Source organism: Zalophus californianus, chromosome 12 (genome assembly GCF_009762305.2).
Source record: "Zalophus californianus isolate mZalCal1 chromosome 12, mZalCal1.pri.v2, whole genome shotgun sequence".
Taxonomy (NCBI): domain Eukaryota; kingdom Metazoa; phylum Chordata; class Mammalia; order Carnivora; family Otariidae; genus Zalophus; species Zalophus californianus.
The window spans coordinates 101,581,215-101,595,743 of record NC_045606.1 but is presented as its reverse complement, the minus strand read 5'-3'; the positions used below and the strand labels follow the sequence as shown (position 1 = coordinate 101,595,743).

Genomic DNA, 14,529 nt, shown 5'->3' with positions numbered 1-14,529 from the left:
AAAGAAATAAGAAAAAGAAAACAAAAGAAAAAGATAAAAACAAACAAAAACAGAACAAAACAAAAAAAAACAGAATATGATCAAATATGATCAGGCTAGTGCATAGATCAGTGCCACACACTAGATTTTGGGCGTATTTTGGTCTGTTAGAAGAAAGTGCCTCCCAAAATTTTAAAGAAAGAATAACTTATATATGTATAAAAATAAGGGTTGATATGATGAAGGGATGGAATATGACTGTAAAGATGAAAATTATAAAAAAATTTTATAAAAGGAATTGATAAGAAGTTGTTTGAATAAAGAAAGGATTAAAAAAAAAGAAAAAAAAGGGGGGAGACAATGTGATCAGGCAGGAGAACAAAGCCATACACTAGAGATTTAGGGTATATTTTGATCTGTTAGAAGAAACTGTATCTCAAAATTTTAAAGAGAGAACAACTTATATATATATGCCAAAAATAAGGGTAACTACTATGAAGGGATAGGATATGACTCTAAAAATGAAAAATAAAAATGTTTTTTAATAAAGGGATTGATAAGATGTTGGTTGAAAAAGGGAAAAAGAAAAATTAAAAAAAAAGACAGTTAAAAAAATTAACTTTGAAAGACTAATGAATCATGGTAAAAAAGCCATGAATTCTATGTGCAGTATTCCCCTAGCGCTGGAGTTCTCCCGTTCTCCTTGATCGGTAAACTTGGTCTTGGCTTGCTGGCTGTTCGTGCTGATCTTCTGGGGGAGGGGCCTGTTGCCGTGGTTCCCAAATGTCTTTGCCGGAGGTGGAATTGCCCCGCCCTTGTCGGTCCGGGCTAAGCAAGCTGCTCGGGTTTGCTCTCAGGAGCTTTTGTTCCCTGCAAGCTCTCGGTACAGGTTTGGAGGACGGGAGTGAAAAAGGTGGCCTCCCAATCTCCACCCGGAGGAGCCGAGAACTTGGGGCCCCGCTCCTCAGTGCGCCCCCAGAGAAAAGCAGTCACTCCCGTGTCCCCGGTCTCCGGCCGCACTCCGTGCTCACCCGGCCTGTGACCGAGCGTTTCTGTCTCTGGCACCCGACCCCACGTGGAGTCTCCAAACCCAGCAGATCCCCGCGGTGCGCTCCCGCGCCGCTCCTCCCGGGGGAGGAAGGGGAGTCTCCCCGGATCTGCCGCTCGTTGGGTCCCTGCTGGAGGAGCAGAGGCCCGACTGGGCCGCGGATCACAGTTTATGGCCACCCCGAGCTGAGAGCCCGCGCCTCGGCTCCGTCTCTGCAGCCGGCTTCCCCGCTCCGATACCCGGGAGCTCTGCCGCACTCAGGCATCCCCGGTCTTTCTGTGACCCCGAGGGTCCTGAGACCACACTGTCCCACGAGGGTTCCACCCCCCGCTTAGCCACTGCAGCGACGTCCCTCCGCGGAGCCGACTTCTAAAAGGTCCGATTTTGTGCTCCGTGGCTCTAGCACTTGCCAGAAGCGGCCGCCGGAGGCCCCCTCCCCCGCCGTCTATCCTCCCGAATATCGCCTCGGATTCACATCTCCGCACGTCCTACCTTCCAGAAAGTGGTCGCTTTTCTGTTCAGAGAGTTGCTGCTATTGTTTTCTTCGATCTCCTGTTGAGTTTGTAGGTGTTCAGAATGGTTTGATCCCTGTTCAGCTGAATTCCTGAGACCAGACGAAACCCAGCTCTCCTACTCCTCCGCCATCTTGCTCCGCCCTCCGGAAAATATCTGTGTCTGGCTTCTTTCACTCACCATAAAGTTTTCAAAGTTCCACCCACGTTGTAGCAGGTATCCCGGGATTCAAGAGCTGAGAGACAACTTAGACACCCCCTACTGAGTCTTCTCAATTTGCAGACGGGGAACTGAGGCTTGACATAGCCTGTATAGTTAGTGGTACCCAAGTCCCCCACTGCCTCATCCTGTTATTTCCACCACACCACAACCACCAAGGCAATCAGTATAATAAAGAAGAGCTTTCACAAATATATAAAAACATTACATTAGTTCAATATGCCATACATTAGAAATAATAAAACAGGGGCGCCTGGGTGGCCCAGTCGTTAAGCATCTGCCTTCGGCTCAGGTCATGGTCCCAGGGTCCTGGGATCGAGGCCCGCATCGGGCTCCTTGCTCCGCGGGAAGCCTGCTTCTCCCTCTCCCGCTCCCCCTGCTTGTGTTCCTTCTCTCGCTTTGTCTCTCTCTGTCAAATAAATTAAAAAAAGAAATAACAAAACATATGGTAATAATGGCTGGTATTTTACTAACTATTGTCACATCTTGCGAGGAGTCCCATAGATCATTTATTTCACGTGGTGATATGGGAACGGTACCAGATGCGCAGGCAGGAAACCTGAGCATAAGTTTGACGTCAGCGTTCGCTCTCTCTGTACAAAGGTAACTATTTAAAAAGCCAAGTCTGAATTACCCTTAGTGAAAGTTCCAAATTTTCTGTTCCCCAGTGTTCCATGTCCCTGTCGTACTGTCCAATCTCATTAAAATAATGCCTATTTATAGCAAAAATTCCTCCAGCCATTGCAGGTGACCTAAAAAGGACACATAAATATTAAATTACAGATTCGGTCATTCTGGATTTTTTTCCAAAATTATATTGAATATTAGCAATAACATAAAAACTAGAAACTAGCAATACTGATACCAAAATTGTTTATATTTAGGTATGTAAAATTAGCAAATCGAAACCATAACTACCTAACAGTACACAGTAACTTTTCTAAGATTTATTTATTTATTTGAGAGAGAGAGAGAGCACGCAGGGGTGGGGAGGGGCAGAAGGAGGGGGAGAAAGAAACTCAAGCTGACTCCTCACGGAATGAAGAGCCCACATTTAACCAGCTATGCCACCCAGGTGCCCCCCTCAGTAACTTTCACTTAGCTCTCACCGAATTGTATAATGGTATCTTCTAAATGTTGTCTTTTCCTTGAAAGGGAACATTAGAATGTGAGTTACCCCTGGGGACAAATATTGACTTGGGTATTAGAGTTTACAAATCTCCCTTTCTAAGCACATTAAGTGAATTATAATATTTACTTTTGGGAAAAACAGAATGTTATAAAGCATCTCTTTTTTTTTTTTTGTCCACCAATAGCAGGGCCCGATAACACTAAAGTAAGTAGTTCGAAAATGATCACATGTTCATCTACTCATTCATTTTTTTTAAAGTATGTATTAAACACCTATGATGTGTTAGACATAAATTAGTGAGTCAACAGGCCAAGGTCCCAGCTCTTGTCGGGGCAAAAGGGTGGAAACAGGGATACCAGTTGCAGCAGTGGTCGATGGTGGATAAGGGTCCAACAGTGAGGGCAACGAGATGCAGTCCATCTCCTGATGTAGTTTGAAGATGGAACCAGCAGATTTGCTTATGAGTAGGATGTGGTTAGAGGAGGACGAGAAGGGTTAAGGCTGACCCCAGCATTTTGGCCTGGGTCCCTGGAAGGTGGAGTTGCCATGCACTCAGATGGGGGTGCTGGGGGGTAATCAACTGTTTGTTATCAGTAAGGCTTTCAGTCAACAGTAGGTTCTTAGTAGTTAAGTTTTTGGGGAGTCAAAAGCTACATTCAGAGTTTTGACTGCACAGGGTGGTCAGCGTGCCTAACTCCCATGTTGTTCAAGGTGAACTGTAGGTTATAACACATATCACATGTATAATATATATTCTATAAATAATTGGTATCATGCTAAGTTTTTTAATGGCTTGATTTTTTAATTAGCATATTGTGAGAATTTTCCTTTTATAGTAATTAGCTTTCAAAAAACTTTATATAATATTCTACAAAATATGAATATAGTTTTTAACCATTTCACTGTTGAACATAAATATTCATTTATGTTGTTTTTATTTTTTAACCAATATAAATGTCACTGTAATAGATGTCTTTGTACTTACTTCTCATTAACTCCTTAGGGAAATATTTCAAGAAGTGGAATTACTGCATTAGAGAATAACATTTATAAGATTGTCAAATTGTTTTCAAAAGCATGTGTGACTACATCTATACTAATGGTGTCTTGGAATTCCAAAAATGTTACTACTCAGCAAGTATCAGGAATAGTTTCCCTATTGAAATTTGTAGAGCCTAAAGCATGTCTGATACGTGACATATGGAAATATTATAAAATTATGTCAATTTTTTTGTAAATGGAATACTGCAACTACTTCTTACTAAAAGTGACTTTAAGTTAAATAAGTTCATTTTGAGATGAACTCCAAAGACTGATGCTTTATTATTTTTGAGTAAATGAAGATTTTTACATATTAGATTTTACTTAAATGAAGTGTATCTTTATTCTTTTTCATTCTGAAGTCTGTAACAGTAACAAGAGCAACCATTTATATTGATCACTTCACCTGTGTCAGGCCTTAGGCTATGTTCTTTACAAGCACTGGCTTATTTAATCTCCTTGATAATCCAGACAGGTATGTATTTTATTATCATCGTCATTTTATAGATGAAGACAGTGAAGCTGAGAGAGGTAACCAGCCCAGCAGAGGGCTGCCTTATTGCACAACTCCAGGGATGCCAATCACCTATAATCTGTATGAACAATGCCTTGTGGAGATGTGCAGTACACAACCTATACAGCTGTACACAGCAGTCCTAAACAGCTAACAAATGATGGCTGGAGCAAAGCAAAGATCAGAGTTACACACAGTGGAAGGTGCATCAAGGGATCTATTATCCTAAAAGCGAAGGAAAGACATTTGGTGACATGTGCAAAATAGGGTTTTAAGAAAATTACAATAACAGCAGAGAGATTGGCATGAGGGAGAGGAGCCTGCAGGCCAGACTGTCCCTTACAGCATAGAGTCTAAGCCTGGGACAGTGTAGGCCTGGACCATGGGGACAGGCAGAGAGATGGACAGATGTCATGTGAGAGTCATCACAAAGGCCGAGTCCCCTGGAGCCGGTTAATCACTGGGTTAGAGTAGGCAGTGGAAAACTGCACATGTAGTCACACTTCATGGCTACATAGTATCCCATTATGGTTCCAGCATAAGGTACTGAATAATTTCCCAGTTATTCTTCCCGATTCTTAGATAGTCTTTATTTCTTCTCCCTCTGTCGCTCCCCCTGCTTGTGCTCTCTCGCTCTCTCTCTCTCTCAAATAAATAAAATCTTTAAAAAAGAGAGAGAAAAGAAAGAAACCATGAGGGGTAAAAACAGAAATCAAAGAACTGGAGATCCCGATGATGTCCAGGGGTAGGTGTGGGTGGAGCATAGCAGGAAAAAATTAGGAACGTCTTAGGCTGTGGCCAAAGAAACAGATATCTGGTAATTTAGAAGATGAAAGGCCCAGGATATGGCTATAGGAATAATAAGAGCTAACAGTGATAGACACTGATGTAGTACTTATCATGGACAGATACTGTTCTAAGCTTTGATACACTAAGTCATTTTCCTAACAACCCCGTGAAGTATCATTAACCTCCAGACTTCACATACAAGGAAATAAGGTGCAGAGAGGTTAAGTAACTTGCAAAAGGTCACAGAGCTCTAGTTAAATTAAAATAGAGACGGAGATCAAGGACTTGCTAGGCTGCAGTGTTAGAAGATTTGCTCCTGTGATTTGCAAAACAAAGAGCTTAGCAGCGAAGAGGAGGAGCCAGGCATCGGTTATCAGTAAATGTGGGGAGTGACCTGGAGGAAGTCTCTTCAGAAATTAGCCTCACAGATGCAGTCAAAAGTCACAACATCAAATTGTTCTCCTTTAGAAATATATTTTCCGAGGCAGCCCAGCTTAGCGAAGGGTCTCGGCACGCCGCGGCCCGCAGGCACCTGGCACGCGCCTGCCCCGCCGCCACGATGCCCAAGAGGAAGGTCAGCTCCGCCGAGGGGGCGTCGAAGGAGGAGCCCAAGAGGAGGTCGGCGAGGCTGTCAGCTAAACCTGCTCCTGCAAAAGTGGAAACGAAGCCAAAAAAGGCGGCAGGAAAGGATAAATCTTCAGACAAAAAAGTGCAAACAAAGGGGAAAAGGGGAGCAAAGGGAAAACGGGCTGAAGTGGCTAACCAAGAAATGAAAGAAGACTTACCTGCAGAAAACGGAGAAACTAAAAATGAGGAGAGTCCAGCCTCCGATGAAGCAGGAGAGAAAGAAGCCAGGTCTGATTAATACCATAAACCATGTCTCATCAGCGGTCCCTGTCGCCCTTCTTGTACAATCCAGAGGAATACTTTTATCAACTATTTTGTAAATGCAAGATTTTTAGTAGCTCTAGAAACATTTTTAAGAAGGAGGGAATCCCACCTCATCCCATTTTTTAAGTGTAAATGCTTTTTTTTTAAGAGGTGAAATCATTTGCTGGTTGTTTATTTTTTGGTACAACCAGGAAATAGTGGGATATTGAATGTGGGAGGCTTCGATTGTCTTGGGTGTCAGCTCAACATTCCATAGCTGGGGTAGTTTTTATATCCTATAATACCAAGCATACTAAATGGCAATTTGGAGTCGGTCGTGCATTTACTATGTCTTGAATATTTTAAATTACTTCTATTCCCACGTTGTTTTCGGTAGAATTGTTTCCTAAAGAAAACCACTCCTAGATCTTGGCTCTCCCGGTCCGAATTCTGGTGCACTCTGTAACATCTTGGTCGTCGTAGTCCGGTTTTCCTAGTAACTCTGTTAATGTGCTGTGCAAGATTGAGAATCTGAGTGTGTAGTATATATGATATTAAATTGTAAATTAATGGGACTTAACAATGTAACAGTGTATCAGCATTTGAAGATCTTGGTACTTGATATACTGTTAAGGAAAATTTGCCTCCAAATTTTAAGCTGGAAGGTCACTGGAATAACTTTTAGAAAAGAATCACAACTACATGGTTTTTTTAGATTTTCGGTACGTATGTTAAGAATTGTGTACAAATTGAAGCGTCTGTACCGATCCTCCAAACAACCAATAAAAAATTAAGAATTAAAAAAAAAAGAAATATATTTTCCAAGACTCATAATCTAGGAAAATCGTATTCATCCCTATAAAGTTACAGATGAAAGCAGTTAGATAACTGTTTTATATATGAACTTAGCAAAGACATCTACTTTTTCTGGGCTATCCACAGTGCTAGCATTTTGTTCATTGACCACACGCAATTAGCTCCTGAGAACCAAGCCCACATTCTAAAGACAGACACCTGAAACCAGAGGGACACTATCCATGGCAGTGTTCTTAACTGGGGTGAGATGCTCATTTCCAGTCAAAGAAACTAAAAACCTACCAAATTCTATCATCATAGACTTTTAGAAACAAGATAAATAACAAAATATTTCTCTTCATTAAGCCCAAGAAATTGAAAGAATCATCTCTAACATCTTTTTCTCCCCAGGTCCCAATACATATTCCCATAACCTGAAGAAATCTCCTACCGGATGGGTCTAGTGGGTCCTTCTGGTCCGTCCATCTCATAAGAGAAAACATTATCCCATTTAAATTCTAGATACCAGTTGAAAGCACCCCTTATGACCGGAGAGGGCTGGTATTCTAGGGTCTCATAGTCAATGGGATCTATCAGAGGACACGCCACCATTTTGGGGTCCTTGGCAATGGCATGCAGCAAGGGCTGCAGCCATGCATGATTCACCTCGCAGTGGCTATCCAGGAACACCAGAACGTCCCCTGGGGAGGCAAGAATAGGCCAGTGTTAGTGCACATGGATAAGACAGCTGACAACCCAAATCAAAGTTCAGTGCAAGGAATATTTGTTAAGCATTTACTATGTGTTTGGCTTTTACAGTGCTTCCAGATTCACCAGGGGTGGGTGGGGACTAGGAACATATACTTTATTTTGTACTACATCATGTATCATGATGTGCCATAGATGTTCAGAAGAAGCTGGTGAACTGTGGGTTAGAGAATGGTTTGGGTACGATTCTAAAGAAGCAGGTGGAACTGAATTGGGCTTTAATTAAAAAAATATTATTTTAGCTTGGCCTTGATTGATTGACTCAATTTAGCTAATGGTTAATGCAAGGATAACCTGTTTATTTTTTGGTGCTTGGGATACAAAAATGCATAATTATTTTTGCTCTTGAGTTCAAGCTTTAATGAGCATCTGCTTAGAGAACATGGGGAAAATTGGCATGGCCAAAATGAAGAATACTTGTTGTTAAAGTACCTTAATGGGCTCAAATTGGAAGGGACCCCAAAATTTAGGTGCAGAGTTTGGATAAAATTGTAGGAAGGTATGAGAAACATTCCATGGTTGATCAGAAGAGTTAATATTGTTGAAGTGGTAATACTCTCCAAATTGATCTCTAGATTCAGTATAATTCTTACCAAAATCACACCTGGTTCTTTTGCAGAAACTGACCCCAAAATTCATATGGAAAGGCAAGGAACCCACATTAGCTAAAAAGATCTTGAAAAAGAAAAAAGCTGAAGGACTTCTGCATTTCAAAACTTACTACAAAGCTATAATAATAAAACAGTATGATACTGGCATAGGGATAACAAAGAGACCAAAGGGATAGAATTGAGAGTATAGAAATAAACCAGACATCTGTGGTTAGTTGATTTTTGACAAGGGTGCCCGGCCAATTCGATGGGGGAAAGAATAGTCTCTTCAATGAATGGTCCCAACACAGCTGGGTATCCACATGAAAAAGAGGGGCACCTGGGTGGCTCAGTCAGTTAAGCGTCTGACTCTTGATTTCAGCTCAGGTCCTAATCTCAGGGTCATGAGTTCAAGCCCTGTGCTGGGCTCCACACTGGGCGTGGAGCCTACTTAAGAAAAAAAAAAAAGAAGAAGAAAAAGAATGAAGTTGGATTCCCTCATGGCAAACACAAAAACTAAGTCAAATGACTCACAGACCTAAAAAGGTCAGAGCTAAAACTATAAAACTCTTAGAAGAAAACAGAGGCATCCATTTCTGACCTCAGGTTAGATGATTTCTTAGATATGACACCAAAAATACAAGTGACAATAGAAAAAATACATAGGACTTCATCAAAATTAAAAATTTTTTGTGCTTAAACAGACACCATAAAGTTGAAAAAAACATCCACGAAATGGGAGAAATTATTTGAAAATCACACATCTGATAAAGGACTTGTATCCAGAATATATAAGGAACTCTTACAACTCAATAATAAAAAAAAGACAACTTAATTTAAAAAATGGGCAAAGGAGGGACACCTGGGTGGCTCAGTCATTTAAGCATCCTACCTTTTTTTTTTTAAGATTTTATTTATTTATTTGACAGAGAGAGACCCAGCGAGAGAGGGAACACAAGCAGGGGGAGTGGGGGAGGGAGAAGCAGGCTTCCCGCCGAGCAGGGAGCCCGATGCGGCGCTCAATCCAAGGACCTGGAATCATGACCTGAGCCGAAGGCAGACGCTTAACAACTGAGCCACCCAGGTGCTCCTAAGCATCCTACTCTTGATCTCGGCTCAAGTCTTGATCTCGGCTCAAGTCTTGATCTCAGGGTTGTGAGTTCAAGCCCCATATTGGGCTCCATGCTAGGTGTGGCGCCTACTTAAAAAAAAAAATGGGCAAAGGACTTGAACAGACATTTCTCCAAAGATATACAAATGGCTGATAAGCATATGAAAAGTGCTCAACACCTTTAACCGTTAGAAAAATGCTAACCAAAATCACAGTGAGATAATAATTCATATCCACGAGCATGGCTGTAATCAGAAAGGCAGACAATCACAAGTGTTGATGAGATTGTGGAGGAATTCGAACCCTTGTCCATTGCTGATGGCAACGTAAAATGTTGCGGTCTCTTCTGAAAATTATGTGGCAGTTGCTCAAAAGTTACGCATACAGTTGTCATATAGCCCAACAATTCCACACCAAGGTACACAAATACCCAAGAGAAAGAAAACTTAGGTTTATACAAAGTCTTGTACATGAGTGCTCAGAGCAACATTCTTCCTTAGAGTAAGAATCGTAACTCAAATGCCCATCAATGGATGAATGGATAAACTAAATGGGATGTATCCACATAAGGGGAATATTACTTAGCAATAAAAAGGAATGAAATACTGACCCATGCTACAACATGGACGAACCTTGAAAACTTCATGGGAAATGAAAGGAACCAGTTACAAGGACCATGTATTATATAATCCATTAAATGAAATGCCTAGAATAGGTAAAAATCTGTATGTATAGAAGGTAGATTAGTGGTTGTGGAGGGAATGGGATGAGAGGTGATGGCAAGTGACTGCTAATGTGTGTGGAGTTTCTTCGGAGTAGGAAAAAAATTTTTCTAAAACTGTTATGGTGATGGTTGCATAACCCCAGGAATATACTAAAAATCACTGTATTGCGTACATTAATAAGTGAATTGCATGTGAACTGTATCTCAAAAAAAAAAAACCCACTAACATCCTTAGGAAAGAAAGAGTACATTAAAAGTGTACATAAAAATCTTATGTGCAATTCACATGGTATTTTAAATCATTCAAAGTGATAGAAACTTGATCCCTCAGCTCAGCTCACGGGTTTATCTACCCAACCAAAATGGCATCTACATGTTCACATTTATTCTTCCGAGTTCTTGAACAAGCAGGACTCTTCGGAAGAGCCACTTTATTTTGTTCCTTTCAATCCCCAGGGAGGACTGGTCCTTTCCCTGCCCTTGGTTACAAACCAGAGCAGGTCCAAGACTTCCCAGGTTACTCTTTGGTTAACTGAAAGTCTCACAGTTACTTGAAGTTGGAAACACTCTCTCAGTTCAGCAATTAGGATTTCCAGTCCCATGTTAGAACCCAAACTTCCGTGACTGCCTGACTGTCCCTTCCCCCCCAACTAGGGGGATACATGAAGAGGTGCTCAACATCACTCATCATCAGGGAAACGCAAATCAAAACCACAATAAGATATTACTTCACACTGTTAGATTGTCTATTATTATAAGGACAAGAAATAAGAAGTGTTGGCAAGGATATGGAGAAAAGAGAATCCTTGTGCCCTGTTGGTGGGGATGTGAATTGGTGCAACCACTACAGAAAACAGTATGGCGTTTCCTCAAAAAATTATAAAATAGAACTACCATATAATCTAGCAATTGCACTTCTGGGTATACATCAGAAGGAAATGAAATCACTCTCCTGAAGAGTTATCCACACTCCCATGTTCACTGCAGCGTTATTTACAATAGCCAAGACAAAAAAATAACCCTAAGTGTCCATCAACAGATGAAGGGATAAAGAAGTTGTAGTATGTACACAACAGGATATTATTATCATATCAGCTCTAAAAAAGAAGGAAATCCTGCCATTTGTGACATGGATGGACCTTGAGGGCGTTATGCTAAGTGAGATAAGTCAGAGAAAGACAAATACTGTATGATCTTACTTACACGTGGAATCTAAAAAGACCCCGAACTCTTAGATTCAGAGAATAGATTGGTGGTTGCCAGAAGGAGGGAGTGGCTGAGATAGGTGAAGGTGGTCAACAGGTTCAAATTTGTTATAAGATAAATAAGTCCTGGGATGTCATGCACAGCATGGGGACTATAGTTAACAATACTGCATTGTATATTTGAAAATTGCTAAGAGAATCAATCTTAAAAGTTCTCACATCACAAGAAAAAAAAAGTAAATATGTGAGGTAATGGATGTTAACTAGGTTTATTGTGATCATTCCACAATATATACAGGTATCACATCATTATGTCATACACCTGACATGAATACAATGTTGTATGTCAATTGAACCTCAATTAAAAAAACCCATCTTACAAATGTAGGGATCCGAAGGGGTACGTGCACCCCAATGTTTATGCAGCAATGTCCACAATAGCCAAACTGTGGAAAGATGTCCATCGACAGATGAATGGATAAAGAAGATGTGGTATATATACACAATGGAATATTATGCAGCCATCAAAAGGAATGAGATCTTGCCATTTGCAACAACGTGGGTAGAACTGGAGGGTGTTATGCTGAGTGAAATAAGTCAATCAGAGAAAGACATGTATCCTATGACCTCACTGATATGAGGAATTCTTAATCTCAGGAAACAAACTGAGGGTTGCTGGAGTGATGGGGGGTGGGAGGGATGGGGTGGCTGGGTGATAGACATTGGGTAGGGTATGTGCTATGGTGAACGCTGTGAATTGTGCAAGACTGATGAATCACAGATCCGTACTTCTGAAGCAAATAATGCATTATATGTTAAAAAAAGAAGAAGAAGAAGAAGATAGCAGGATGGGAAGAATGAAGGGGAGTAAATCGGAGGGGGAGACGAACCATGAGAGATGATGGACTCTGAAAAACAAACCGAGGGTTCTAGAGAGGAGGGGGATGGGGGCATGGGTTAGCCTGGTGATGGGTATTAAAGAGGGCACGTTCTGCGTGGAGCACTGGGTGTTATGCACAAACAATGAATCATGGAACACTACATCCAAAACTAATGATGTAATGTATGGTGATTAACATAACAATAAAAAATTAAAGAAAAAAACCCCATCTTTTAAAAATTATCATTAGTGAGGCTGAACATTTTTCAGGTGATTAGCCATTAGTAAATGAAATGTTTATATCCTTTGTGCATTCAGGTGTTAGAGCCCTGGGTTTTTGTGTTTTTTTTTTCTTTTTTTAATGGCTTTGTAGATACATTTTACATACTGAGGATATTAATTTTTTTTCTATGGAAGTTGTACTAATTCCCCCAATAGGTTTACTGTTTTGGGAGTCAGCTCTGTCCTTTCCCTCAGGTTTAAGCTTTGAAATTTCTTCGTTATTCATTGAACAGGTGAGTATTGATCTAGGTTCTCTTTTCGTAATTTTAAAATTCTTATAATAATTTAATGATTTAGTTTTAAAAACTAAAATTAATGATATAGCTGGAATTTATTCAGATTATGGTATGAGACGAAGATGAAAACTTTTCCCAAATAACAAACTGTCTCCCAAATAACTGAACCACCACCACGACAACGACAAGGAGGCCCCTCCTCCCGTACTGACTTGTGTTTTATTTATCGTATGTAGTGTATGCACCCTTAGTGTTTAAAGATTTTAATATTTCAACTTTTGACAGTTTAATGACCTAGAAAGACCACAAGTGTCGTATCAAGTTGCAAAAGAAATTAAAATTATTCTAGGTGCAATATCAAGCTTTTCCTAATTCTAATTTAAACTGTGAAGCCTATGGGCACAAGCTACCCGGCACCTCCATTCCAATGAACCGTACTGTTTTTACACTCATCCTAAAGCATTTTATGGGGGTGAATTACACACCATAACGAGCACACAGTGGCATGGGATTCCTCTTGGCAGAGTCCTACACTCACAGGAAGATTCCGTGGGAATCTCAAGTTTATTGCCAGGAAATGGAGCACTTGTTCTGCATCCATTGGCCTCGGTTATAGGAAGAATAATGCTCTTTCGTGTTCACAGAGATAGCCTGTTAGAGGTCATTCATCTGAATCCCATTTAATCCCAGATTGGCTTCTTCCCCAATTAAGCCAGCTTCTCCATAGGGCCTAGAGTGAGGGAGGGGCATGAGGTCAAATCCACCTGATGAGGACCCTTCCCTGGCTTTCTCCCAGAGAGTGGGCGTGGGATGTGCCAAACCCCTGACTGCTCCCTTCACCTTCCCTGCGGAGAGACCTGCTTTGTCGCCTGCAGTCCAGGAGCACGTCCTCTCTCGGGTCGTGGCTGGTTTTAGAAAACACATGCCTGGTCAGTCTCACACAGTCTCCTCCTCCTTCATTGTCTTTTCTTTTCTGCCTGTCTTTAGTTTCTACATTTTTTCTTACATTTAAACATAGCTCATTACATTTAGTTTATTTTAAATAACATCAAAATATTCTCGATTTGGTCTCTGAAGCAATCATTTTTAAGGTGTTAAAATGTTTTCTTTTTTTCTTGGGGGGGGCAGGGGAGGGGCAGAGGGCGAAAAATATTAAGCAGGCTCCACGTCCAGCGCAGAGCCCGTGTCAGGGCTTGATATCACGACCCTGGGATCACAAGCTGAGCTGAAGCATCGATGCTTCACTGACTGAGCCACCCAGGTGCCCCAGTTTTAATATTTTCATATTTTTTATTTCATACTTTTATTTCACAACTTTTCGTTGTAAGAAACATGTATATAAAAAAAGAGATAAAAGATAAATGTAGAGCTCCATGATGTATCAGAAAGTAAACACAAATAGAACTACCACTTAATCAAAACTTAGAACATGGTTAGCATCCTAGGATTTTGTGTTCCCTAATTCCTACCACCTCCCATTCTACACTCTGATTTAACCAAAGGTTTACGGCAATAACTTACTGGTTGTTGTGGGGGTTTTTTTTGTTTGTTTTTTTAGTTTTTCCTCTAATTATGCATCCATAAAAATATTGTAAGCTTAGTCTCGCTGATTTTCCAACTTTATTCTCTTGCATTTAGCTTCTTTTGCTCTCTCAAAATGATACGTATTCATCCGTGAAGTTGGGTATAGTGTAGGCCATTCATTGTTACTAAAGCATTCTATCATTTGATTATCACTAGTCTGTCATCACCTAGTAAATCAGGACATCTGCATACTCCCTAACCAAGCAATTCCACTTCTAGACATATGCACTATGGAAATGCTGCGCATAT

The 14,529-nt window shown here is 40.8% G+C and overlaps 2 protein-coding genes across 2 annotated transcripts in view; one reads left to right on the top strand and one right to left on the bottom strand.

Annotated features, from left to right (window-relative positions):
- GALNTL5 (polypeptide N-acetylgalactosaminyltransferase like 5) overlaps window positions 1-14,529 on the bottom strand; it is a 64,913-nt gene that overhangs the window by 22,228 nt on the left and 28,156 nt on the right. The window contains exons 6-7 of the mRNA XM_027574196.2: window positions 7,352-7,601; window positions 2,394-2,511 (exon numbers count right to left, since the gene is read on the bottom strand). Of these exons, the coding sequence (XP_027429997.1) occupies window positions 2,394-2,511; window positions 7,352-7,601 (368 nt within the window). The remainder of the gene's footprint in view (window positions 1-2,393; window positions 2,512-7,351; window positions 7,602-14,529) is intronic.
- Window positions 5,642-6,100, top strand: LOC113911513 (non-histone chromosomal protein HMG-14-like). The gene has a single exon (XM_035723365.1). The coding sequence runs from the start codon at window positions 5,795-5,797 to the stop codon at window positions 6,098-6,100; it is 306 nt and encodes a 101-aa protein (XP_035579258.1). The 5' UTR covers window positions 5,642-5,794.

What these genes read in the sequence shown, in the direction of transcription:
- LOC113911513 (XM_035723365.1), top strand. Translation starts at nt 5,795, where the DNA reads ATGCCCAAGAGGAAGGTCAGCTCCGCCGAGGGGGCGTCGAAGGAGGAG.